The 27,273-nt window shown below is 44.7% G+C and overlaps 1 protein-coding gene across 1 annotated transcript; it reads left to right on the top strand.

Annotated features, from left to right (window-relative positions):
- Positions 1–1,071: 1,071 nt before the first annotated feature.
- On the top strand, positions 1,072–21,523 carry MYLIP (myosin regulatory light chain interacting protein). Its single transcript, XM_028107457.2, has 7 exons — positions 1,072–1,297; positions 2,417–2,607; positions 14,427–14,612; positions 15,886–16,083; positions 16,884–17,048; positions 17,952–18,372; positions 19,967–21,523. Exons 1-7 carry the CDS (start codon positions 1,211–1,213, stop codon positions 20,054–20,056), a joined length of 1,338 nt encoding a protein of 445 aa, XP_027963258.1. The 5' UTR covers positions 1,072–1,210; the 3' UTR covers positions 20,057–21,523.
- Positions 21,524–27,273: the final 5,750 nt, after the last annotated feature.

The raw sequence follows: 27,273 nt of genomic DNA on the forward strand, positions 1-27,273 counted from the left end.
GAGAATGAGATACAGAAAGCATGAGAGGGGGTAGGGTCAGAGGGAGAAGCAGACTCCCTGCTGAGCAGGGAGCCCGATGCGGGACTCGATCCCAGGAGCCTGGGATCAGGACCTGAGCCGAAGGCGGTCGCTTAACCAACTGAGCCACCCAGGCACTCAGGCCTTAAATTATTAATAGCTACTACACCTGTTAGGTTCCAAGATTAAGTCCCTAACCTTCAAGAAGGGGAATAACAACTGGTTGCCTGAGAGAAGGGGCTGGAAGCACAGCACGGGCTCAGTTAACGTTTAATGAATGAACAACGCACGAGACAGGATGCACTACCCAAGAGAGGGCCTTAGAGCCCCGTAAGGTGTTCTGATTCCGCACGGCCAGTAAACGGAAACCTCTGGAGAGGATTTAGACAGAAGCACCAGCTCAAGCTCCCCGGCTCAGGGGTCAGCTGCAAAAACTTTTATACTCAGATTTTGTTTTTCAGCTGACGAGGTCTAAAAGAGGAACAGCCGTTCCGCCTTCCGACAACCCACTGCGGCAAACCCCAGGGGAAAAGAGTTTGCTTTGGGCTTGGGGGTGGCTCTCTTTCCTTTTTGTGTGCACCTCTCCCGAAAAGCGTTCTCGGAGCGATCCAAGCCTTCTGGAGAACGGCAGGCTGCTCGGAGGCGTTGACTCCCTGTCAGTTCCAGCCCGACAGAGAGGCGCCCCCGTCTCGAAGCCCCCGGCGGTCGTCCGCTCGGAGCAGCGTCGCCCAGCGGGCAGAGGCGGCCGGCGCGTCCCGGAGCCTCCCTCCTCCCGCAGCTCTCGGCGTCCGCAGGCTGCCACCTCCCGGGGCGGCCGGGCCGCGGCCGAGCGGGCGCCGCTATTGGCTGGCCGGGCGGCGGCGGAGGGGCGGGGCCGCCGTGATTGGCGGGGGCCCCAGCCGGAGGGGGCGGGGCCACTATATCAGAGGAGTCCCCCGTCGCGCCGCAGGCAGTCGGGCTGCTGGAGTGCGGCGCCGCCGCGGAGACCCGAGCGGCCGGCGGGCGGGCTGGCTAGGGGGTGGCGGGGAGGAGGGCGCGGGGGGGCCGCGGGGCGCGGGGCAGCGGGCTGCGGCGCTGCAGCCTCCCGAGGGCCAACCTCGCCGAGCCCGGGGCTGGGTCTGAGCGGTGGCGAGGCGGCAGCCCCGCGCACACCAAAGAGGAGGCGGCTGTGGCGGCAGCGGCGGCCCCAGCCATGCTGTGCTATGTGACGAGGCCAGACGCGGTGCTGATGGAGGTGGAGGTGGAGGCGAAAGCCAACGGCGAGGACTGCCTCAACCAGGTGACGACGAGAGGCAGGCTTGGGGGGGGGGGGCGCGGCTGGTCCCCCGAGGCCGAGGGGCCTCGCGGCGGCGCCAACCTCCGGGGCGCGCCTTTTGCCAGGGGACGGGCGGCGCTGCGGCTGCGGCCAGCGGGGGAGCGCGCCCCGGGCGCCCGGCCCGCGCCCCTTCCTCCTAGCGGCCGTGGGGCACGCGGTCCCCGCAGGCTGGGAGCGCGTGGGTGGGGGGCGAGGACGCGCGAGGCGGGCCTGCCACCCTGTCCCCCCCAACCCCGCACTTTCCCGGAAGAAGGCGGCCCAGCACACCTGCCGCAGGTGTGTGCCTGATGCGGCCTGTCGGGTCTCCTCGGGGTCTGGCAGCGCCAGCTTGAGTCCCGAGATGAGGTGGCTGTTGGCGGTCGCAGGTCCCTGGGGTTGCTTGGCAGACAAGCGGGGCCCTTGTCTCTTGCTGCTTCTCAAATGGACCATTCACCTGCACCTCCCGGTTTGCAGGGCTCGGGAGAACCATGGGTTTTGGTCATCCACTCCGTTGCCTTTAAAGCACGCATTTCCTCAGGAGTAAAAAAGAATGGTTCGAAACAGTGCATGTTGGTATGACAGACAGCAAATTTGATCTCAGATGGAAAGCTGTGCCCTCAAACCCCCTAGACCTGAGATGTTCGGAAAACCTCTTGTAACAAGCTTAACTGACACTTGTGGCATGTTTCCTCAGTGTGTTTGGTTTTTTTTTTGGAGTCCAGATGGTTAAAATTGTCCAGATAATCTGCCACATCAGCTGTGCAGATTGTGCTGGTGGAGGAAATTCCAGTGATTGGAGTAAGAGGGAAAATACCCTGTAGATTCCCTTCCTCTGCCTTTCTGGAAGGCTGCTTTTGAGGACTCCTTTTTCTCTACTACAATTGACGGCGGTGTCCTAGGTGTTAAAGGAAGCACAAGTCTCTCCATTGGTTTAGCAACACTGGGATCTTAGAACTTTGTTCTTAAGCTGAAGGCGGGCATTGTGACACCTTTGTTGAACTTTATGAAAAGTACGCAGGAATCTTAGACCCAGACGGTGTCCTTGGGTTTGCTTCGACTACAGGGACCATTTGCTCATCCATGTTGCACTCATTTTTGTTCTAGGTGTGCCGGCGGTTGGGAATTATAGAAGTTGATTATTTTGGACTGCAATTTACGGGTAGCAAAGGTGAAAGTTTATGGCTAAATCTGAGAAATCGGATCTCCCAGCAGATGGATGGGCTAGCCCCTTACCGGCTTAAACTGAGAGTCAAGTTCTTCGTGGAGCCTCATCTCATCTTACAGGAGCAGACTAGGTAAAATGACGCTGAAATAAACCACTGTCAAATAGACTGTTGATTCCATTTAGAAAGGGCCATTGCCCTTCCCCAGAGATGTTCACAGGCAAATGTGTTTGATACGGAGTGAGTTGGTTCATAACTGAGAAGTTTTCCATGGCACAGCCCTTTTGTAGAGGTGAACAGGGAGCCGCCTAGTTGGCCTGGGATACATTTTCTAGCTCTTGTGGTTTTTCTTGTCTTTATAAACAATGAGGGAGCAGGGTTGAATTCTTATAAACACTCGGGATCCGTGCCACAACGCAGGGGAAAAAAAAAAAAAAAAGGTTAAAACCCCAACTGACTTCCTGATAGCTGCATATAATGCCCGATAGTAACCTCTGCCTCAGCAGTGTTACTACAGGTCATTGTAGTCTCTCCTAAAGGAAAGCAGGAAACAGTTCCTCTTGGGTTAGTTACTTAAACTTAGTCAACTTCAGCCTAGTGTCAGATTACAGTATGTAGCAGAGAGCTCTGTCCGACTCCCTGCAGAATTTTAGAAGTTTTTAAGTTTCTTGAACGCTTAGAGAACTTTGTAAGGCCAGTGTAACTGAACTCCAACCTACAGATATGTAGTAACACATGATTGTTTAGATTGTTGAATTTCTCTCTCTACTCCTAGAAAACCACCAGCAGTGGTAGACAGCTGGAGCGTGTGGTTTCCTTTTTCAAAGAGAATGTTCTCTCCACTGGACTGACTATAATACTTCTTAAGGATGAGCCAAATTAGGAAACTGGCGTTCAGTATTTATTGCTGAAATGTAAGAGACCTCAATCCATATAGTGACATGTTAAAAAAAAAAAAAAGAAAGAAAGAAAAAGGAAAAGACTTATAAAAACAACAAACTTTAGATCTAAGTTCTGATATTTTTCATAATCCTTTGGTTTGGAAATTTGCCATGCACTTGAAAAATGTGAGTGTGACAATCTCGAGTAATGATAAGTGGGCAAAATCCTTTAAGAGTTGTTAGCATGTCATTTTTTTGTCCTCTGCTGAAGGACTGATAGGAACATATTTTGAAATACTGTTCATTTGAATTTGAAATGTCTCTTTTACCTTGTTACGGGGCTTTTTTAAAGAGTGAGGGAAATGTTCAATTTTGTTTCTGGGCAAGCTAGTATATTACATTCTTAGTGTTCCTGAAAATGTCTTGCAAAATAGTCACATGATTGCACGTTTAAAGATGTTTTAGCTGTTTATATTAATCAGAATAGGTTGTATTTCTTTGTTTTAACTTAAAGCTGATTTGTGAAAGTTTCCACTCTGCACTTCAATGTGATAACTTGGAGTAGAGAAGGATACACACACACACACACACACAAACACACACATATATATATATTACAACATATTAGAATTTTCATTGTGTAGTTTTATGATTTTGCAATCCTTTCTGGGTCTCCGGATGCAAATCTATTTTGATATTACAACTTTATTTTTTAAATTTGCAGAAGCTTCAAGGACCAAATACATCTCATTTAAACAAAGGCTGTAGTCATGATAGCATAATCCAATTGTGTTATGAATGATTACAGACTTTAAAGTTTGCTGCTAGATGGTCTTCACCTGTGCTTTTCTGGAATTGAGTTAATAACCATTATTAAGTCCATTTTATTCATGCAAGAAATAGATATATTCTGTGAATTAGATATTTCGTACTTTGTTGAGTCAGTTGACTAACTCTTGAGATTCATGTCTAATAGCACTCAGAGAATACACATACCTAGTTACCTAGGTAATTTTAATTGATTTTAGTTTCTTTTGAAATCTTATCAAAAAATTAGCATGATCTAAGCATTTGACTTGCTTTTAAAATATTGGTGAATTTTACTTGTTTTTTATGGGGCTGTCCAAAATACAGAATTTGAAGAAAATGCCACCTAAAGCATAGAGCATTCTGCTTTAATAACTAAAGTGATTTGTAAGTAGCATTTGTACCTTTTCATTAGGATCAAAAGTTGTGCTGGGTCCAATATAGTTAGAATTAGCGTTGTTTTTATGTGCATGATACTACAGAGCAAAAATACTGATTTTTCTCTAACATCATGTTAGCCAGATAAAGCTGGTTGGTAAACTCTTTGATGTTTAATAATTCGTTATAAAATATTTATGTAAACTGCCATGAAAATAAAATAGATCTGTTTACATAGTCCATAAACACAGCTCTGCCAGTCCAGTTATGAGCCATGATTTTTTACCATCTCAGAGTCAAATCAGGAGGGTACATTTAGTATACTCAAAGTGTCTGGATAGTTTATTAAATGGTTCTGGAATATCCTGGCCAAATTCGCCTCTGTGGAGAATTAAAGCAGCCTACTCACAGTAGAGCTGGTCTAAGTGGGGGCAGTGAATATATTAGTTTGCATCAGATTAGGGAGGCGGCTGCTGAATGGCAGACCAGAAGGCCTGTTGGTAACAGGAGAGTAGTTGGGGGGGTGGGGGTGGGGCGGGGCAGAAAGCCCTGCCTTCTAGGGGGCAGCTCTGCCCCCAACTATCAGAGTGGACAGACTTCCAGGATAGTCAACCCTGAGCTCCATCTCAGTTGAAAGCCCAGGAAGAGTTTGTCTCTAAAAATCCTTTCTAGCAGTAAATTTTTTTTTCTTTGCTTCTGCTTCCTCTTTATCTTATTTTCCTTAATGTTTTCCTAAATATATTTTTCTGAAGACAAAAAAAAGAAAAAGAAAAAAAAAAGACCATACCAAGTGTCTGCCTAGATTGATACCGTTAACCTGGTCTCTGATTTGGTTCTTTACCCAGATTAGTATGTTTGCCTTTGAATGGGGGTCTGGAAAGTAACCAGAGAGTCTTGTTCAGACTCAGCTAACACATTTCAGAGACAGACCAACAGGTATATTCAGCAGATGTTTGCCATGCTGTGCATTAAAACTAAAAGGGAAACTAATGAATTCTGGAAGTAGATCTGAAATAATAGTGATCTTTGAAATTCTTGCCTTGCAAAGGCTCTCAGTTATTCACAGCAATTCAGACCAGATTTTGACAACATTTTCAAAGCCAGAGATTTGAGAATTATATGCTTCGTCTACAGAGATGGTGATTATACCATCCACTGCCCATAAAATGTTTCTGTTTCTCCTGACTGCTAGATTTTAGCAGAGTTCTGTGATCTTTGCTAGGGGCTCTCCTGCTTCCTTAAGAATCACCAACACCTGAATTCTTTCACAGAAATCAGCCTTAGTACAAGGGTTCCATGAGTCCTGCACTAAATGTTCAGGGAAATGCTGTAATCCTGAGTGTTGAATCTCATCAAGTTTTAGTGATGCGAGCAAGTGGTGTTGAGTTTGACTCGTCCCTCATTAAATCCTGCTATCCTCCAGACTCCACTCAGTCGTTGCTTCTTGGGAAAGCTTTGCTGGGCCTGCTCAGGAGACTGAACTGTCCCAAGACATCATGTAGCTTTCCTTTATAGCATATAATGAGCGTATAACACTCCCATTTACTTCTGTGACAATTTGTTTATTGTCAGCTACTCTAATAATTTAAATTCCATGAAGCAGGGGGTTGATCAACATCGTATCCCCAGAGTATACCAAAGTGCCTGGTGCATAAACATTTGTTGAATCAATGAATTAAGAAATTAGGAGTAAATAAAAATGGGGTTAACTGATACTGATAATACAAATTCTCTTACAGATAATGAAATGTTTATCAGTTTGCTTCTATAAACTGAAAAGTTTGAGACTATCTAAAAGAAATCTCACCATTAAAAAATGTTTTGTAGTGATTATTCTCTGTTAAGAATTTGCTCAGAGCTTGGCATTCTTTTGCTTCCTTCTTTCCCTCTCTCCACCCCACCCCAAGCCTTTTGTTTATTGTGGCTGTTAGTTCTCATCTAAAATGAACTACCACTCGCCTGGACCTTTTATGAAGTTCGGATAGTTTCAAGCTACAGGCTCTCTTAGTCTAATTATCAGCCAATTTGTAGGTTCTAAGTACTTATTGAACCCAGGTTTTCTCTTCTCCCAACAAAAATCACTTAGATGTCAAAATCCAGGGAAGATGGCATCTTTGAAATCCACAAAGCAAATACCACATGCAACCATGGGCAGAGTTGAGGTGATAATCTTGAACGTATTCAAACCAAATCATATGGATCCTAGCCAGGGCCTATAATCATGTTCAATATCTTTCAATAAATTGTCAGTGTTGGTAAAGGTTTCTAGCATAATTTACCTTTGTGGAATTCAGAATGGGTATGTTCTGTAGGACAGTGTTGCAGCAATATTTATCTGATACAAAGGTGTTGCTGTGTTTTTCATATCAACTCTATGCCAAAGAGTAGAATGACACATTCCTTTTTTTTTTTTTTTTTTTTCAGTATGACCAAAGACAAAATAGGCCCCAGGAAAGAAAAGCAGACTTCTATATTCAGAAAGTATTAATTAGATTTCTGAATTCTGATTTATCTATTAAGTCTTTCTTTTTGCTCAAAGTACAGGATGTTTGCATGATCATATGTTTATTTTAGCCACAAATCTCCCATCTGGGCACATTCAGTATCTTTATGAATTTCTCATACATGTATATTTGTATGAAGTTTCCCAAAGAACATTAAGAAATCAATTTTTTTTATGTAACTAAAATGAACTTTTAATTTTAAAAATCTGTCATTTGAACTAAAACTGGACAATTTAGATGGCACATAGGATCAGACTCAGGGTGCTCAGTGACGCACTACTCCATGCAAATGAGGTACATTTACTCTCTGAGTCGTGCCCCACTGTACCCTGCTTCCAGACCTCTCCCGGATCTAACAGCACTCCCCACAATCCAGACTGTTGGCAGAGATCGTGCAGGGAGCACGTTTAAACTGCAGGATTGCCGGGATTGTTGTTTGCCTGGGTCAGGTATGTGTTGTGAGTAAGTGATCCTATTTTTTCCAAGTACAAATCTCATGCTTCTTGTAATCCTTTTGAGGTTGGGGGATTTCCCTTCCCTTTCAGTCCCTCCCTACCCCCATATCTTTTAACTGCTTTGGAACCTGAGGAAGAGCAAATTTGTTCGTGGTTCCCATTTTCCATTTTGGGCTTTGAGAAGGATTTCCTTAAGCTGAACAGAGACCCGACTTGGTCATTATTTGGCCCTGACAGTTTCTCAATTGCAAGCCTTCCATGGAGTGTAGTAGATCTGATAGTTCATTTTAGGCATAGGTAGCTGTTCATTTGAATTTTGAACCATGACCAAAGATTTTCACTAGTGTTATTTACTGAACCTCTTATTATGAAAGTTTTCAAACATGTAGGTAAGTTGAAGATTTTTACAGTGAACAGCCAGTACCCTGATCTAAATTCTACTATTAATAGTTTAATCAGTTTAAAATACTTGCTTTATCACATGTTTGTTTTTAATGTGTTTCAAACTAAGTTATGGGTAAGTAGACTTCCCCCTAAAGACTTCAGTATGCATAGCCTTAAGTAGAACTCTGTGTTTGTCTACAGTTCTTTTTTTCCTTTTGATAAAATATTTACATACGATGAAATGCATAATCCTAATTACACCATTTGATGAGTTTTGACAAATGTATATGTCTGTTTAAACAAAATCCTTATTGAGATTTAGAATATTACCGCCACTCCAGAAAGTTCCCTCATGCCCTTCTGAGGTCAGTCCCTGCCCTCCTTCCCCACCCCCACCCCCCAGCATAGGTTAGTTATGTGCATCTTGCTTCACACAGATGGAATCATGCATGTAGTGTGTGCTCTTTTGTGTCTGGCTTCTTTTGTTCATTATAATTTTTTAGAGATTCATCATATTATTATATGTATATATTTCAACGACTGTTCATGCTAGGTAGTATTCCATCGTATGAATACACTACTGTTTGTCGATCCATACTTCTGGTGAGGAACACCTGTTTTCCACCTATTCTGAGTAAAGCTGCTGTGGTCAAGTACAGTCTTTTTTGAAGACATATATTTTCCTTTCTCTTGAGGAAATACCTAAGAATGGACTAGCTGGGTCACAGAGGAGGTGATCATTTAGTTTTGTAAGTAGCTGCCAGGCCTTTCCCCAAAGTGTACCACTCCGTCCTCCCATCGAGAGTTTCTGAGTTCCCCACACCCCTGCCAGCCTTCCGGTGGGGGTGTTGTAGGTTTCATTGATCCATGTCTCTTGATTAATAATGTTAACCACTTTTTTCATGTGCCTCCTGGCTTTTCTTCCATATTATTTTGTGAAGTATCTGTTCTAGTCATTTACCCATTTTTACTGAGTGGTTGCCTTTTTTTTGAGCTGTGCAGATTCTTTATCTATACCAGGTCTTTGTCAGAGATGTGTTTTGTAAATATTTTTTCTCCTGTGGCTTGCCCATTTTCTTTCTATTTTTTTTAAGACTTTTTATTTATGTATTTGAGAGAGAATGAGCGGGGGGGTGTGGAGAGGCAGAGGGAGAGGAAGAAGCAGAGAAGCAGACTCCTCGCTGAGCAGGGAGCACAACATGGGGCTCAATCCCAGGACCTGAGCCAAAAGCAGATGTTGAACCGACTGAGCCACCCAGGCGCCCCTTGCCTGTTTTAATGCCTTTTGATGAGTAGAAATTTTTAATTTTGGTAAAGTTGGTAAAGTCTGATTTATCCATTTCTCTTTTATGATTTTTGCCCTGTCCTGAGAAACTTTTGCCTACCCCCCAAGTGATGGAGATACTCTCTTACGTGTCAGTCTAAAAGTTGTTATGGTTTTAGCTTATACATTTAGGCCTAGGAGCCATCATGAACTGATTTTTATTTCAGTGGAACTTAAGATATAAAACAAAACAAATGTATAGTAGTTTTTTTTTTTTAATTTGATAGTTTTTAAACACAGCTCAGCAGTTGGAGCTTGGTTTAAAATAAACCGATGTGGTGAACTGGCTCATTGGGCTGAGGCAGGCACAGGGATGATCTCAGAGGGGGATCTAACTGGGTGAGGGACACACCAGCGTCACTGGCCAGGCTCAGTCAGGTCTGGGGGAGAAACACTGTTCAATTGTTGGCCCTGGAGAGTTTTTAAAAATCGCTTCTTAGCCAATTTAAAGATGTTTTAGGTTTGTTACTTCAATGTGGAGTCTAATAGCAAATGTGGATATAGTTGATTTGCATTTGTGTCACACAAAGTTCTTCAAAATGATGTCACTGGGAAGATACCAAAGGGCAGTGAGTGAGCGCAACCGCCTCTGATGGTCAGGTTAGCAACCCCTGTCAGTTTGCAGAAAGTTCTGCTTTGATTATTAGATGATTTCTTTATGAGACAAGCCAGTGTTCAGAGGACAGTTCTCTGCTTACAGTTCTTAAAAGATAAACGAGCTAACTTTATTCCTTAAAGCTATGGAAAAGAATTAATTTTTAAAGTAGAAGAAATTTGAAGTACTTCGAAACAAAAATGTATTAAGGATATGTGACTTTTTAAAATTAGAATATGGCATATCCTTAATATTTACTCCATTTTTTAAAATTTTATTTTATTATGTTAATGGTAATCAGGATACATTACATCATTAGTTTTTGATGTAGTGTTCCATGATGCATTGTTTGTGTATAACCCCCAGTGCTCCATTCAGTACGTGCCCTCTTTAATACCCATAACCAGGCTAACCCATCCCCCCACCCCCCTCCCCTCTAGAACCCTCAGTCTGTTTCTCAGAGTCCATCGTCTCTCATGGTTTGTCTCCCCCTCCGATTTCCCCCCCTTCATTTTTCCCTTCCTACTATCTTCTTTTTTTTTTTTTAACTTATTATTTACTCCATTTTTTAAAAATCTTCCATAATGCTACAGCAAGTGTGAATTCATTTGTACCCATGATGCAAAGACCTTACTTAGTGAACCAGAATGTTTCACTCTGGGCCTCCAGACTGATCCACATATTGACAGAATCCGTTTTCTTAGTAACTGAGTAAAACTTGAAGAACCACACAGCTGGAAGAATGTTTAGAAAATGCAGTTTGAGATTTTGTCTGCAGGACATATTCACAGATATTTGCTTAAGACAAGTTTTTTTTCCCAAAGGCTTGCTTTCTTTTTTAATTTTTTATTTATTTGTTTTTTAAGATTTTATTTATTTGACAGAGAAAGACAGTGAGAGAAGGAACACAAGCAGGGGGAGTGGGAGAGGGAGAAGCAGGCTTCCCGCTGAGCAGGGAGCCCAATGTGGGGCTCGATCCCAGGACCCTGGGATCATGACCCGAATGGAAGGCAGACGACTAACGACTGAGCCACCCAGGTGCCCCCAAAGGCTTTCTTTCTGTTTGCGATTCTAGCATGTAGCCTAAAGCCAATTAGAGAAGTCAACCACTTTTGATCTTTAGTTAAAAAAAAAAATTCACTGGGGCAAATAAAGTCTTTAAAAAAAATTTAATTGCAGGTATGACTTCTTCGACCACATCTGCTTATTTTGATATGATCGGTAACCTTTCACACATTTTACAAAAATGGATTGGGGGGGGTGTCCATGACCTAGACGGTTACAGAGCAGATGGTTCAAGAGAAAAATAATAGGAAAAAAAGACTTGCTTCAAAATCACCCCGCGAACACTTGAGCCATCACTGGATTCCTTGTTGGAATGTGTCTCCAAGCTCTGCCATCGTCCCTGTTGGGAAGAGGGCATGAGATAGTCTGCCTATGGCTCACCACAGCTGGTGACCCTTGTGGTCACTGCTTCGTTGTCTTGTTCTCCTGAAGAGCATCCACATGTCACCCAAAAACCAGTTTGAGGCTGGAGTTACCGCGATAGGATATGTTCCTTCACGCTAAAGGCTGGCCAGTTCCATCTAAAAAGGATCAGATCAGCTCACCCTGTGACTCCAGGGTGGGGCTTGGCACAGAGGCGATGAATGACAAATATTTGTGGACTCGAAATGAAAAAGTTGCTTGATAGCCATGAAACTGCAAAATACAGGAAGGGCCGTCTCCGAAAGTTCATGTAAGGGGGAAAGAGGAGGATTCTTCTACTTACAGGGTATGCGCTGCCGTCCAGCCTAGACGGGGTCGGGGGGTGGGGGTATGTAGAAAAGGCCAGTTGTCCTCCTGCCCTCTTTGTGAAATTCTGGCCCACAGGCTGAGAAGAGGTCAGCATTAGGGCTCAGACCGCTGACCACCTGTTATATTCTCTTACTGCTCCTTTGCCTTTGATTTTGGCAGCCCCCTCTCTAGGAGTGGGTGCGGATGGTTTGGAAAGAGAAATTGGCTCAATGGTGAGACTCCTGCAGGCTAAACGTAACTCTTCCAGGAAGCAGAGAACTAGGCTCTAGGTTGATACTAGGGAAAGAAGTTAAAAGATACTCCCACCTGAGCAGTGATTAAGTTGAGAAGACTTGGTTTGTGGTGATACCCTTAAACTCGTTCAGCACGTAGTTTCTTTAGTTTCTTCTCTAACATCAGCATGTATTCAGAGTTTTGTTTCCCCTTTCATGAATACAGAGACAGGGGATACGTTCACCAAGATGAAATTTACTGAATGGCCATCGAAAAAGCCTTTTGACAGCTGAAGCATCGTTGTAACACCAAGATTATATGGGAATGCTAGTCCTCACTGCTCAGATAGCTATTTTAAAACAAGCTATTTCTGTGGTTATTTCTTTGCCCCAGTAGGGACCCCCTTCTCAGTTTAGTGGTGTGTCAAAAATACTTTAAAGACTAGCAGATGTTTGGGTTAATAAAAACCATGCTTATCTTCTTTCCACGCTCTTGCGCATTCTTACTGTGATTTCTTCACTGGGGCTTTGGATGAAGAAAAAGCTGCAGTATTTGGCAGAGTCTGATAATTTTAAGTATTTCTTTATCATTCTAGAACACACAAAACGTTGAACTTAAACATCTCTTAAAGGAAGATTAATGGCTCCTGTCTGCCTGACATTTTGAGGCTGTCCATAGAGCCCCTCCCCCTTGTATTTCTAGCCCTGCTTCCTTCTGCTTTTCTTATATTGCTCATGGGTCCCCTCTACCTAGGACATCAGACATAGGACTAGTATATAAATAAAAGCACTGTTGAGGACGGGAATAAGGGTATGCCGCTCAAGTGGGAAGCTGAGCTTATGAGCTCTTTTCAGAGCAGTGTCAGAACTTTACTGCTGGTCGTAATTCATTTGTTAATGGAAGGAATATCGTGGCATTTAAGCAAGTTTGAAAGGCTCTAACAAGTCATCAAAGGAAGGTTATACCCGTATGTTTGCCAGAGACCAATTTTATAACCTAGGCCAGTCTGTCTATGGCAGTTTTAGATACTCTTGAGAATCTTGGGCAATCTGGATTAGCGGGCAACGGTATGTGGCATTTCCTGGGAGTTCCTAAGTCTGACATACCTTATAGTAAACATAGAACGTAGTATTGTATACAATTAAGACAGACACAAATGGAATGGGATTTGGGGTCCGCAGACGACGTGTGGTTTTACATCCATTCACAGAGCTCACTGGTGCCAGAGACACTTGAGAAGTAGGCTAACGTGCAGCTAACTGTAAAAGTTAGACTATGTCAAATACTACAATAGAGAAATAAACAGTTTGCATAGGGTATGGATGAAAGGGTACCTAAGTCAGGGGGCAGAAAGAATGCCCCTCAGGACAGAGGGAGCAGCCAAGACAGAGACACGGGGACATGAATATGTTTGGTCTTTCCAGGAAGAATTGTCCCTTTCCCGGCGGCATAGTGGCTGGAGGAAATGATGGGACATGTGGCTGGACGTTGGGGGCCAGACCCACAGAACCCTGGGTTCATGCCAACAGCATGCTTCCTTGGCAAACAGTCAGGGTCCCTTGAAGGATTTTGAGTGGAGAAATGGCAAGCTTATCCCAGAAGCAAGTAGCTTGGAAGGTGGATTAGCAGAGTCTAGAGAGATTGGCTTGGGGGAGACTGTAAATTCTCAGACAGTTGCAAGTAGGACGTAGGAAGTAATAATAGGAAGACTGTAACTGACTTTAAAGAGTTTGCAGAGATAGAAAGTAGGTGGAAATAAAACAAAAAATCAAAAGTGGGTCTATGGGTAAGATAACAAACAAGTCTCAGGTTCCCACTGGAAGGAAAATTGGGTTTGGGAAGGAAAGCAGTGAGTTTGGTTTTGAACAAAGTGAAATTAGGATACTGAACGTCAAAGTGGAGGCATCTATAGGTACTTGGACATTTGAATGTGATGCTTAGAGAAGTTGGGGCAAAAACTAGAGATTTGGGGGTCATTTGAATAAAGGTGAGGGTCTAAGATATGAAGTCCACATCAAGATCAAGTTTTTCTCAAGATAATTTCTTTTAAAAATTTTTTTAAATTTAATGCAGAAACTTGTGTGGAGTTATTTTATATTTGATAACTTGAATGTTACTGAACTTGTCTTAATTAGATTCGTTTTCTCTGGGTTATACTTTTTATTCCAGAGAAACTTAAGTCCTTAGACTTATTTTGCCTTAATACTCAAGATTTAAAAAAAAAAAAAGTGTCTTTAGTGGCGAGCATTTTGGGGGTGACTTTTTATTTATTTATTTTATATTTCATTTATTTATTTTTTTAAAGATTTTATTTATTTATTTGACAGAGAGAGAGAGCGAGCGAGAGCAGGAACACAAGCAGGGGGAGTGGGGGAGGGAGAAGCAGGCTTCCCGCGGAGCAGAAAGCCCAATGTGGGGCTGGATCCCAGGACACTGGGATCATGACCTGAGCCAAAGGCAGATGCTTAACGACTGAGCCACCCAGGTGCCCCAGGGGGTGACTTTTTAAATTATTGTATTTTCCTTACCTAAAAGGGATTGTGAGGTTGCTAAGCAGGTTGAGCTTGATATCAAGCTAGTCCCCCAGGATAACCTTCTCTCAATGCTTTGCAGGCATATCTTCTTCTTGCATATCAAAGAGACCCTCCTGGCAGGCCACCTCCAGTGCTCCCCAGAGCAGGCAGTGGAACTCAGTGCCCTCCTGGCCCAGACCAAGTTTGGAGACTACAATCAGAACACGGCCAAGTACAACTACGAGGAGCTCTGTGCAAAGGAGCTCTCCAGCGCCACCTTGAACAGGTGAGGCTGCATGGGCGCAAGTGTTTGTATTCATCGAGCTAGTGAATTTATAGGTATTTCCCAAAGAAAATGAATCTCTGGTATATATACAGATAATTGGTGAGGCTCAGACTAGACCGTTGCCCAATTTAGCCAGTTCGTGAAAGATTCTTAGCCTTTTCTTTGAGAAATTTACAGACCCAAAACAATCCACCTAAATGAATGCCCTTATACAAAATGGCTATGAAATCTCTGACCTCTGAAGGATGCAAATCTCTTCAAAAGTCTATCATATGTTGGTATTTTCTTCATCCCAGCAAGGATTAAACCAAGAGACCTAACGTAAGTATCTTAGTTACCTATTCCTGGAGAATAAGTTACCCCCAAACTTAGTGGCTTACAACAACAAACAGTATCTCTCCCTGCTGGGGGTCGGAAATCTGGCTGTTGCTTGGCTGGGTTCTCCAAGATCTTTCATGAGGCAAGCTGTTGGTGGAGTTCATTGTCATCTGAAGGCCCAGTTGAAGGAGGGATCCCCTTCCAGGTTGACTCATGTGGCATGTTGGCAGGGCCTTGTTCCCTCACCACACAGGCCTTTCCAGGGAGCTGTTTCATAACGTGGTAGCTGTCTTCCCCCAGGACAAGCCATCAGTTAGATCAAGAGGGAACACTCAAGACAGAAGTCAAGTCCTTTTAGAACGTAATCTCAGGAGTGAGTGACATCCCATCACTTCTGCCTTAGTCTGTGCATTAGAAGCGAGTTATGAATCCAGCCAGTCATTAACACAGCAGGGACTCAACACTCAGGTGAAGGGAATTGTACAAGGGTGTGAATATCAGGAGGTAGGGATCTTGAAGGACTGTGTCAGAGGCTGTCTGCAACAACAATAAAATAAATCCTGCATTTTTCAGTTGCAGGGGATCTAATCAATCTCTTACAATGCTATATCATAATGAAACTTAGAAAGTAAGTGTAGACACCTGCGTTAGAGGTTCCTACATAAAAAATTTCTTATGTATATTTTAGAGATTTTGCATAATTCCTTCAATTCACCCCTATCCAGCATTCCCACTTGCTTTTTCTACTAAGTATTTAATACTTGATATCGAAATGGTGTCTTAGAAGTAATTTACAGTCAATTTGCTAAATAAATGAAATAGCAATGCTATATTGCTTTAAGTTTTTGAGATATATAAGTGGCAGCATCTGCATGATTCACTAGTGAAAATGATACCGATTTCTCTCTAAAGACCACATCAGTTAATCTCTCCCTGCCCTTCTGGTGTCCAACAGCATTGTTGCAAAGCATAAAGAGTTGGAGGGGACCAGCCAGGCTTCGGCCGAATACCAGGTGTTGCAGATTGTGTCGGCAATGGAAAACTACGGCATAGAGTGGCATTCCGTGAGGGACAGTGAGGGGCAGAAACTCCTCATTGGGGTTGGACCTGAAGGAATCTCAATTTGCAAAGACGACTTCTGCCCAATTAATAGGTAACCTACATCTTAAATTTTTATTTAGCCCAAAGCATGTGTATCCCTTTATAGCTCTGCATATGAAAATAGATAAAACCAGGAAGGGATTTTCTAGATACTTACCTTTTAGGAATCAGATGTTTCGTTTTGGGCATGGATATTAATTTTATTCAGGCCTTGATAACCATTTAATTATTTATTTTATTTATTTTTTTAAGATTTTTATTTGAGAGAGAGCGTTGGCACGCGCACACATGAGCTGGGGGAGGGGCAGACGGAGAGGGAGAAGCAGACTCCCCACTGAGCAGGGAGCCCAACTCAGGGCTCGATCCCAGGACCCCGGGATCATGACCTGAGCTGAAGGCAGATGCTTAACTGACTGAGCCACCCAGGCGCTCCTTAATTATTTTTAAGCTACGAACTCAAGTGTACTGATGTGGCAGAGTTAATATTTTTCAAATAAGTTCACTGCTGTAAAAGTCTCCTTTCCACCTACACACACACACACACACACACACACACACACACACACACACACACCTCACTCCAGCACTTCTCCACAACTACTTTCAAGTCTCCTTTCCACCTACACACACACACACACACACACACACACACACACACACACACACACACACCTCACTCCAGCACTTCTCCACAACTACTTTCTGACCAGGGAGCGGGATGCTTACTTGCAGTCCCAGACCAAGCATCTGGTTGTACTGCTGGGTCCCGAGCACAGGGGAATCCTGCAGAGGTGCACACACTGACAGATCACTCCTCCAGGGTGGGCTCACTTTTCTCTTCCTGGGTTTCAGGATCGCTTACCCTGTGGTGCAGATGGCCACCCAGTCGGGAAAGAACGTGTACTTGACCGTCACCAAGGAGTCTGGGAATAGCGTCGTGCTCTTGTTCAAGATGATCAGCACCAGGGCAGCCAGCGGGCTCTACCGAGCAATAACGGAGACCCATGCTTTCTACAGGCACGTAGCGCTCCGTACCCCACAACCTTAGCGTCTGTCCACAGCTCTGGGTTTTCAGGTGACAAACCTGTGGTTTCTGGTATCGTTGTGTCCGTGAATCTTGTGCAGAATTTAAGAAATCCGCTGCTTTCGAACATTTCGTTTGTCCTGCTCTACTGTAGTGCTGGGAGTCCTTATGGACGTGGCCTCGCTCTTCCTACAGCACTCGGGGACGAGCCGCACAGACACCTCCCCTTCCCGCCCAGCTTCTCTTACCTTATTCCCTCACAACGCCTCCTCTCCCTGGGAACTCTGACTCGTTGGGCCCGTCCCATGACCGCTTTGGTGTTTGACCTAAGTCGTCTCTGTGGGAGAGCAGCTACCCCAACTGCTCAGTGCACAGTTAGGGCTTTCTAACGACAGTAACGATACCCTCATTTCGGAAGGTGCTTTAAAGCAGGCTTGTGGTTTGACCCAAATATGTGAGAAATTAAAGCTGAGAAATTTAATTGCGATCTTAACCTTTTTTCTGCTAAGATAGACACAGAAATTTTGGAGCAGAATGGAAAATTTGTGGGAATTTTTAGCATAAAGCCAGGAAAGAAGAACATGTCCCTCTTTCCTGCCACGGGCTGTTTTTGGCCGGAGCTCCTATCCCCGGAAGTGGAAGCAGGCGATCACGGTCCTCTCTGTTGATGGCTGCTTTATCCCAGGTCCTCCGGGGACACTTGAGAAACACAGAGGTAGAATCCTTGAAATGTTCCACGCGCATAACACTGGAAGAATTCACTTTGGGGCATGCAAGCAAGAATACAAATGTCTGCTGACACAAACATTCTTAGGCACGGTAGCATTTGAAGGTCTGAGTCTCGGGAATGCGCGGGCTTGTCGGTACTGAAGTGGACATTCCATCTGTCCCTGCAGGTGTGACACAGTGACCAGTGCCGTCATGATGCAGTACAGTCGAGACCTGAAGGGCCACTTGGCCTCTCTGTTTCTGAATGAAAATATTAACCTTGGCAAGAAGTACGTCTTTGATATTAAAAGAACGTCAAAGGAGGTCTACGACCACGCCAGGAGGGCTCTGTACAATGCTGGTGTTGTGGACCTTGTCACAAGAAGCGAGCACAGCCCTCCAAACTCCCCACTGAAGTCCTCGGAGAGCAGCATGAACTGCACCAGCTGTGAGGGCCTCAGCTGCCAGCAGACCAGGGCGCTCCAGGAGAAGCTGCGCAAGCTGAAGGAGGCCATGCTGTGCATGGTGTGCTGTGAGGAGGAGATCAACTCGGCCTTCTGCCCTTGCGGCCACACCGTGTGCTGTGAGGCCTGCGCCACCCAGCTGCAGGTGAGGGGTGCTCAGCGGCGGCTCTTCCGCGGCAGGCTCGCTCATCCCACCGTTCACGGTCGATGAGCACCTGCTGTGCACCAGGTGCAAGCCGGAATGCCCAGCTACACCTGGACACCTGGGAAGGGGCTTCCTATTTGGGGACTTCACAGGTACTGCTCTTGGGAAACATTCTGGATTAGCATACTATTTTCAACAACGTAATTGCTCTAAGTCATAGACTTTTTTCAGGTTCTGGAAAGGAGGCTCAGGTTCCCAATTGTAACACATCTAGTAAGCAGGTGAGGCGGAGGCTAGAACCATTGCTTCCTGCTTCCTGACACTTAGGAGGATGGTCTTTATTATTTACTTAAAATATCTGAAAAAAAATACTAAAAAGCGGTAGTTAGAGCTCACTTTCAGTTCTGTGGGCGGATCGTTGACTGTGATTATTTGTGGTTTATTTCCTTTTATTGCTGCATATGCCTCAAGGGGCCAATCCAAGAGGATTGGCTCTTAGTTAGCAAGTCAAACTAATTTTAATATTAATACAAAAAAAAAAGCAACACATGTATGTTTTCCTTTCTTGCACCTTACACTTCCCCTTACAATAATTTTTTCAATTTGTTGTCATTTCTAAGAACTGTTTGCTAAATGTCACTGTGGTTTTATTTCAAAATTAGCCCTAAATAATATCTAGTCCTTCAAAAGCTGCTAATTTCAGAACTAGTTTTAGGGTTATATACTGAGCCAGCAGGATGCCTTTGTCCTTCCTAAGAGTAGATAATGAGTTAATAACAAGGAGTTATTTCTCCAGGAGCAGTAGGTCAGGGATTTGCCTTTTTCCGTCCACATGGTCGGACCCCCATGCCTAAAGCTCCCCTGTGGCTGAGGGGGAGTGCCGAGCTTGCTGAGAAGCCAGCCAGGGATGTGGAGCTGTGACCTGGGATTCGGAGCAGAGCCAAGTTCACTGGCCACATGGCATCAATCCAGCGGCACTGGCCTGGGTCAGCCCACTGAGCCAGGGACACCCAAACTCTGGAAGGGTCTCAGGTCTCCTGCGTCACTGCCAGAGGGGTCGCACTCTGCCCATGCAGGGACCGAGCCTCGCTACATAGCAGGAATTCTTTGCTAATCACTTTACTCATTGTGCCTGGGTTAGAGTGGGACTAAAAACCTAATTAATTGCCTGCAGTTTATACTTTTTCATAATATTTTGAATCCCTTGTAAGGTATAGGCTTTCAGACCCATTAGAAAGCAAAGATATCGGGGCACCTGGGTGGCTCAGTGGGTTGAGCGTCTGTCTTCAGCTCAGGTCATGGTTCCAGGGTCCTGGGATCGAGCCCCATATTGGGCTCCCTGCTCAGCGGGGAGTCTGTTTCTCCCTCTGCCCCTCCCCCTGCTCATGCATGCTCTCGCTCTCGCTCTCTCTAATAAATAAATAAAATCTTCTAAAAAGAGAGAGAGAGCACAAAGATCTCTACCACTTGAGAGCTAGAAATAGTTGTGGCCACAACTTACGTAACAAACGGAATAGAGGAGGTGCCGCGTGTGAATACTGAAGACACATCCTCGCAGGTGTCCTAACAAGTACCGTGGGCTTCTCTTTTCCAGTCGTGTCCGGTCTGCAGGTCGAGGGTGGAACACGTGCAGCACGTCTATCTGCCGACCCACACGAGTCTGCTCAACCTGACTGTGATCTGACGTGCGGTGCACCTAACGGGGCGTGCCACGTTTCCACGGACTGCACTACTACTAAGCTATACAAATGATAGATCGTGGAGAAAATAAATACTCCGACACCCATCTGCCATGCAACATTTAAAAAAAAAGAAAAGGAAGAATAAAAAGAATACTCCTCCCCACCAAAACACACCACGCGTAGAGTCCGCAACTGCAGTGGTGGGGGCCGGGAAGAGTTCTGGGCCACGGACACGTTCATTGGATTTACTCTTCTCATGGATCAAGTTAAATGAATATGTGAAATCTGTGATGTCAGTTAAGCGGCTGCAGAGCCAAAAAGTGGGTACCTTTTAGGAAAGGATATCGTTAAGTCTCCTGATGTATCCTGAGGTGTAAGTTTCCTACGTGGCAGCAAATTTTGTAAGAATTCATTTTAAGAATTACTTCGTTCTTTTTGTACGGTCATGGAGCTCTGAACATTTTAATAGGAAATTTTTCTTAAAGAAATAGTCATTTTAATGTCATTTCTGTTTTTATAACTTGCTCAAGAATGATTGGAAGGCAAACAGATGTAGAGATCAATTCTGTGACTTTTAAAAAGTTGACAACCAGGCTGTCAGATGTAAACCAGCCTGGCTTGTGGAAAACAGAGAACTCAGTACGCACGGCTTCCTTTCCCCCCTCCCCGCCCCCTTGCCTCCCCCAGGTCTTTCGATTATAAAATGCTACCAGTCTGGTTATAAGATTTCTGTGGAGTAGTCCGCACTCCTTGGGCTCTTGAGTTGGTGGGATATTTTATTTAAGTTGAAAAGGGACTGCATGTTCCTGGGGAAGCAGAGCATTGCTCGCGGAGATGAAGCTTCACGGTGTACAAACCGGAGGGCTCTCCGCTTTTCCCAAAAATTCCACTCCAGCTTCAGCCACTGGGGTCGCTTTTGCTCGAGCCATCAAGCCTTTTATAGCCTTATTGTAGGTATCTTAGATTATTGTATGCTTTTTTTTTTTTTGTAGTAAATGCTTAAGTATTAACTCTCGGTTGTCTCCTCCCTAGGTCTTTGAGGGGTTTCGAGTTTCTTTATTTCTATATTCTTAATCACGTTTTCCACTCCCACTTGGGCATTTTGGACGCTGGTCAGCTTGTGGGTTTTCTAGGACGTCGGGACACCTAGATGACCTTATTGGGTGCAATACTAGCTAAGTGAAAGCTAGAAACCTACACTGTCACTTTACTGAGATTTCCGAGTATACTTTTCATATTGCCTTAATGTAGCAGTAATGTGTTTATGCATTTGTTTCTTTGCACAGACATTTTGTCAAATATTAAAACTCTACTTTTTTATGGCACATATTAGCATATAAGCCTTTATTCCAAGAGGTATTTATTTTTTCACTTGTAAAAAAAAAGTAATGTTTCCACATAAAGAACTCTGTTCTATCCTAAAGGACTTCTGTCTTTTGTATTCAGGATAATAAAGACTTTAAAGCAAACGTGGTGTTTGCGTCTTCACAGTTTGTCATTTAAACCAGTTTTATTCACTAAAAAAAGGAGGAGCATTGATAACATCCTGCTTGGTGTCTACTTTGGTCCTATATGGAAAATTTGAAAACTTTGAGAGTATTCACTCTAATCAAGAACATTCATCCCATTATTCACTCCTCTGTTTTCTGGGCTGGGATTGAAATGTAGGTGAAAATGGAGTAATAGCTAGAAGCAGATGAAAAGTCAAAAATTGGGGACAGGACTAGAAGGTATTGGAGAAGGAAAGGAATGGCGGAGTTGGAAGTTAACCATTTAAACTCAGATGATGCCACTAGTTAGTTGCCTGGTCGGGATGGGTGAGCGCCTGTCCAGGTCTGAGCGGTAATGGTCTCAGGCGGTAGACTCCAGGACCACATTGTGTGCAACGCCGAGCTGTGGCTGCTAGGATCTGCGCGCATGCGCCCATTGGTGCTGCTAAGGAAGTGCCTGGTACAGTCGAGCACCCTGCACATCATGCATGTAACTGATAATTCTCTGTAGCAGTTGCAGGACATGATTTCAGCTGCAACAGAAGTTCAGCCCAGTACCAGTACAATTATTTCCAGAAAATAATCTTCTAAAAATTGAGAGATGGGGATTTGTTTTCTATGGTTCCTATACCTAATTCAATCTTCCGTCAGGTTCTAGCAATCCTTTGTTCACTCAACACATTTATTGAGTACCTAAGTGATTAACGCACGCTGGAAATTTAACAGTGATCAAGACGTGAATGATCTGTCACTGCTTTATAGAGAGAGGTTAAATCATACTCAAAAGTCGTAGAACATCAGCACTGGAAGAGCCACGGCAGGGTCAAGGGGTTGGAGTCACAAGCAGGGGTCATAAGACGTGGCAATAAATAGGAGGTCCAGCGTTCTGGGGAAAGTGGGTGTGCTTTGGGAAGTGAGGAGATGCTATAAGGTTGCCAGACAGCTGTGAGCTGTGGACGCAGACGTGTGTTCTGGTAGTGAGTAGAGTAAATCAGGATGGTGCTCTAGGAGGAGGCCCGGCCAGAAAAGCATGTGGTTTAGTATTTTCCGTGGGAGGGCGTGGGTGGGCCTAGAGGAGACAGCCATGGGCAGGGTGCTTAAAAGACACAGCCCAGAGGGATAAATGGAGAGACAGAAGCCTCGGGAGGCTCTTCTGTCAAAAGACACAAGTTACAAGACTTGACCAAAAGCATTCTTTCACCTTTTTATTAATGGTTACAAAAATTAGAAATGGTTTTCCCCATCCTACCCCATTCCCCTATGTCTGTATTTATCCTGTGACAGATGGGGACTCAAATGCAATGCTGATAGACTCTGGGGTTGTCCCCTTACCTCTACTACTGAGGACCGGAAGCCCCATGGGTGACTGCTCTTGGGTAAAGCATGATCTCTTCCAAAAAAAAAAACATGAGAAATGCCCTATAGGACAAAAGTTGGGGCACGTTTCCAAGCACAGCCATGGGGAAGAGTGCATGTACCAGTCACGGCAAGTGTTCCTGAAGGAGGAGAGTAGGAGGGATGCCTGGGTGTTGAGAGAGCTCAGAATCAGCCAGGAAGGCCAAAGCTTTTTTCTTTTTAAAAGATTTGATTTATTTATTAGCGAACACAAGTCGGGGGGGGAGGGGCAGAGGGAGAAGCAGACTCCCCACCGAGCAGGGAGCTCAACATGGGGCTCGATCCCAGGACCCCGAGATCATGACCTGAGCCGAAGGCAGACGCTTAACCGACTGAGCCACCCCGGCGCCCCTGTATATATGTATTCTTATAATTTTCCCTCATCCATCCTCTTCATAAATCTTTAGATCACTGTAGACTGGGTGAATGGGGGAAGGCTTTTTGAAGTAGGTAAATTCTTCTTTGTGTTGAAGTAAGTAGAGAATTTAGAGTGGTGGGAGGGAAAACCAAGTGTGAGAATAAGGAGGAGACCACAGGTGAGAAGAAATGGGGACCAGGGAATAATAAGGAAAAAGTAGAGCCAGTTCGGGAAGAGACTTGACTGCCCGAATGAAGGTTCTGCGTTTGATGCGGCAAGTGTGTAGAAGCTGTAGTAAGGTCTTTCTTCATCGGTTGACTCACTCAGCTTTGTATTCATTAACCTGGACCTTGACTGATCAACTCAGCAAATATTTCTTAAGCTCCTAGTGTGTATCAGGCTCTCTGTTAGGCCCAGAGCCGTGGTTCTCAACCAGGGGCACTTTTCTCCCCCAGGAGGCAACGAGCAACGTCTGGAGATGGCTTTCATTGTCACACTGGGGATGGGGTGCCTCTGGCATTGACTGGGGAGGGGGCAAGGATGATTCCTACAACAAGGAAATTTCTGGTCCCAAATGTCAATGTTGCTCCTGTTGAGGAACCCCAGGCTAGAGGGTACAGTATCTGAGATAAAGTCCTTGCCCTCTGGGTTACCCCAGGGGAAGGGACACTATAAACGAGTAATCCCAGTGTACCAAGCCCCACAGTGAAAAAGGGACTGGGTATTATGAAGAGCAGAAAGAGATGCCCTTAATTCTGCTTGGGGTTGGAAAGATTTCTGGAGATGGGAGACGAGAGGAAGGTTACCCAGTTGGGAACAGTGGGTGGGAGGAGGTTGTTCAAAAAGATGGCCCAGGGGCACATGCGTGACTCAGTGAGTTAAGTGTCCGACTCTTGGTTTCTGCTCAGGTCAGGATCTCAGGGTGGTGAGATGGAGCCCTGAGTCGGGCTCCATGCCGAGCGCTGAGCGTGGAGCCTGCTTAAGATTCTCTCTCTCCCTCTGTCACTGCCATCCTCCCATGCATGCACGCACACTATCTCTCTTAAAAAAAAAAATTAAATAAAAACCCAAAAAGGTGGCCTGTTTGGAACCACTGGGCAGTTTGGTGTCATTGAATATAGGGTATGCGGTGGGATGGGTTGGGGTGGAATGGTGAGAGATGGCATGGGGTGGGGGCAGAATATATCCAGGAAGGTGGTAGGGGTTCAGCCGATCTCTCCCCCAGCCCTACTTCGTAAGAAGGTCAATGTCCACAAAAGTCACAAAAGGGAATCTGGCACCCCGTTCACAGCGCTCTCGTCTGTAGATTTTATTTCTCAGCGGGGCTCTGATAAGTGTGTGTCCTCTGAGTTTTGAATAAAGGTAAGAGCAAAATATAACTCTTGCTAATAATTTGCCCTGGAGATGGAAGCTGTCAGATAATCATTCAGAATTTAAAACCTCCTCTCAGTATTCCTTCAGATGAAGAAAATGGTAAGATAAAAATATAGCAGAACTTATTAGCAACATCTTCCCCATTTTTTCCCTAAATGGTTAGAACATGCTGCCTTTCCCTGCTTTTCACATCGGCGTTTCTGTTATTAAAGCTGTCTATTTTTCAGTCCTAAATCCCCGGAGGATTTTCCCCCATGAATTTAACATGACTGAGGAAACTGGCTCCAAGGTAAAATTTAGCTGCAAATGATCTGAGACGAGGCATCGTAATAAAGAGACTGAAAAATGAACCACGGCCTTTTCAAAGCTTCAAATGCGCGGTCACCTTTCTCTTTCACCCCCAATTTTAGGATTATTTATAATGGAAGTAGGCCAGCTTTATACAGTGATTATACGCAACAAATGTCCTTCGTGTTCAAAACCAGCGTTCTCCTGCTGCCTCTGGCCAGGAGAGTACGCGGGAGCATTGTCGGTGGAGGAGGAAGAGAGGGAGACAAAGCTACCATTTGCAAGCTTCTCCAAGGGCCAGTCCTACACATGCAGAGCAGTGGTCACGAGTGGAGGGCGTGTACAGTCAGGCAGCACCTTCTGGAAGGGTACTCGGGTTATGTGTTCAAGCCCCACTCCCGACGATGGTTGACCATGGCTCTCCTGGGGTTGAGGTATTATATAAGCTCTACCAAAGTAAGCGTAACCTCCACAAACGAACCAGGTATACCCTGGAGAAGGAGACTCGAAGCAGGATTATTAAATCTTTCTCAGTGCACCCCCTTCCGCTTTCCCCTCTTTGTAGGAGAAAGTGTAAGGTACCTCTCCTCTCTGGTCTCAGGGAGCCATGAGCTCCCCTCAGTTGGGTTTGGTTCCAGACCACCCCACCATGGAGCGGATAGCGCAGTCAAACGAGTCAGATGAATGTTTTGGTTTTCCGGTGCATGTAAGAGTTATAGTGACATTCTACTGCGATCTATTAAGTATGCAATAGGATATATCTTTAAAAAAATGGACATGCCTTAATTTTAAAATGCAAACCATCATCTGAGCTTTGAGCAAGCTGCAATCTTTTTGCTGGTGGAGGGTCTTGATGTTGCCGGCTGCTGACAGGTCGGGGTGGTGGTTGCTGATGGGGGTGCCTGTGGCCATTTCTTAAAATAATCCAGCCATGAAGTTTGCCACAGCAATTAACTCTTTCTCACTAGTGATTTCCCTGTAGCTTGTGATGCTGTTTGATAGCCTTTTACCCACAGTCAAACTTCTTTCAGAATTGGAGTCCATCCTCTCAAACCCTGCCACTGCTTGATCGACTGAGTTTATGTCATATCCTAAATCCTTCGTTGTCATTCCAATAGACTTTGCCAGGAGTAGATTCCATCTCAGGAAACCACTTCCTTTGCTCATCCATTAGAAGCACTTCCTCATTTGTTCACGTTTTACCGTGAGGTTGCAGCAATTCAAATATAATAATAATGGAAAAGTTCGAAATACTGTGAGAATTGCCCAAATGTGTCAGAGACACAAAGTGAGCAAACACTGTTGGAAAACTGATGTCATTAGACTTGCCTGACACAGGGTTGCCACAAACCTTCCATTTATAAAGAAAATGCAGTATCCGTGAAGCACAATAAAGCAAAGCACCAAAAAACGGGGTATGCCTGTAATTGATTCTAGGAAGTGTTTCTCTGTCCATATCACCCTGTGGTAGAAAGCTCATTTTCCCTTTGAGAAGAAGCCACGCCTCCTCTCTGCTTTCTGGTATTCACCCTAAATTTATATACAGAACTTGAGAATCTTTGGTGGGGTCCCTCAGCATGAGTGGAATAAGGGCCCAAAAGGGGATGCTAGGAAGTTCTTCTAGTTTTCCGGGAATCGGCTCATTTCTTCTCCACCACCTGCTGGGGAAGCAGGTGCTCTTGGGGACCTTATTTATAAATCTTATTCACAGAGCTAGAAAAAGGGAGAGCCAGGAGTCTAACTGCGGTGTTGTGACTTATAATAAGAAATACATATTTGGTCTTCATACCGTTTCTGGCACAGAGCTCCTAAAACCCTTGAAATTTCCCAAGAGATGAGAGAGATCAAGGTGTCTTTTGTTAAGTGAATGAGGTGACTTTTGGAAAGCACCTAAGGACAGGGGCTGGTTGCCAGGGGACCCAAGTTTGTGATGAGAGAGTTGGAACTTTCAGTCCCACATCCTGACCTCTGGGATAAAGAGAAGGACTGGAAGTTGAATCAGTGAACAACAGCCAATGAGTTAATCCTTTGTGTCTGTAGAATGAAGTCTCCATGAAAACCCAGAAGGACAGGGTTCCTAGAGCTCCCGGGCTGGTGAATACAGGGAGATGTGGGGAGTATGGTGCCCGCAGGAGGGCATGGAAGCTCCGCGCCCTTTCCTTACACCTTGCCCTAAGTATCTCTTCCATCGGGCTGTTCCAGAGTTACGACCTTTTATAATAAACCACTAATCTAGTAAGTAAAATGCTTCTCTGAGTCCTTTGAGCTGCTGTAGCAAATTAATTGAACCTGAAGAGGGAATTATGGGAACCTC

Source organism: Eumetopias jubatus, unplaced genomic scaffold (genome assembly GCF_037043125.1).
Source record: "Eumetopias jubatus isolate StellerSeaLion01/CBP00866 unplaced genomic scaffold, mEumJub1_p1.0 scaffold_6, whole genome shotgun sequence".
In the NCBI taxonomy this organism is placed as follows: Eukaryota; Metazoa; Chordata; class Mammalia; order Carnivora; family Otariidae; genus Eumetopias; species Eumetopias jubatus.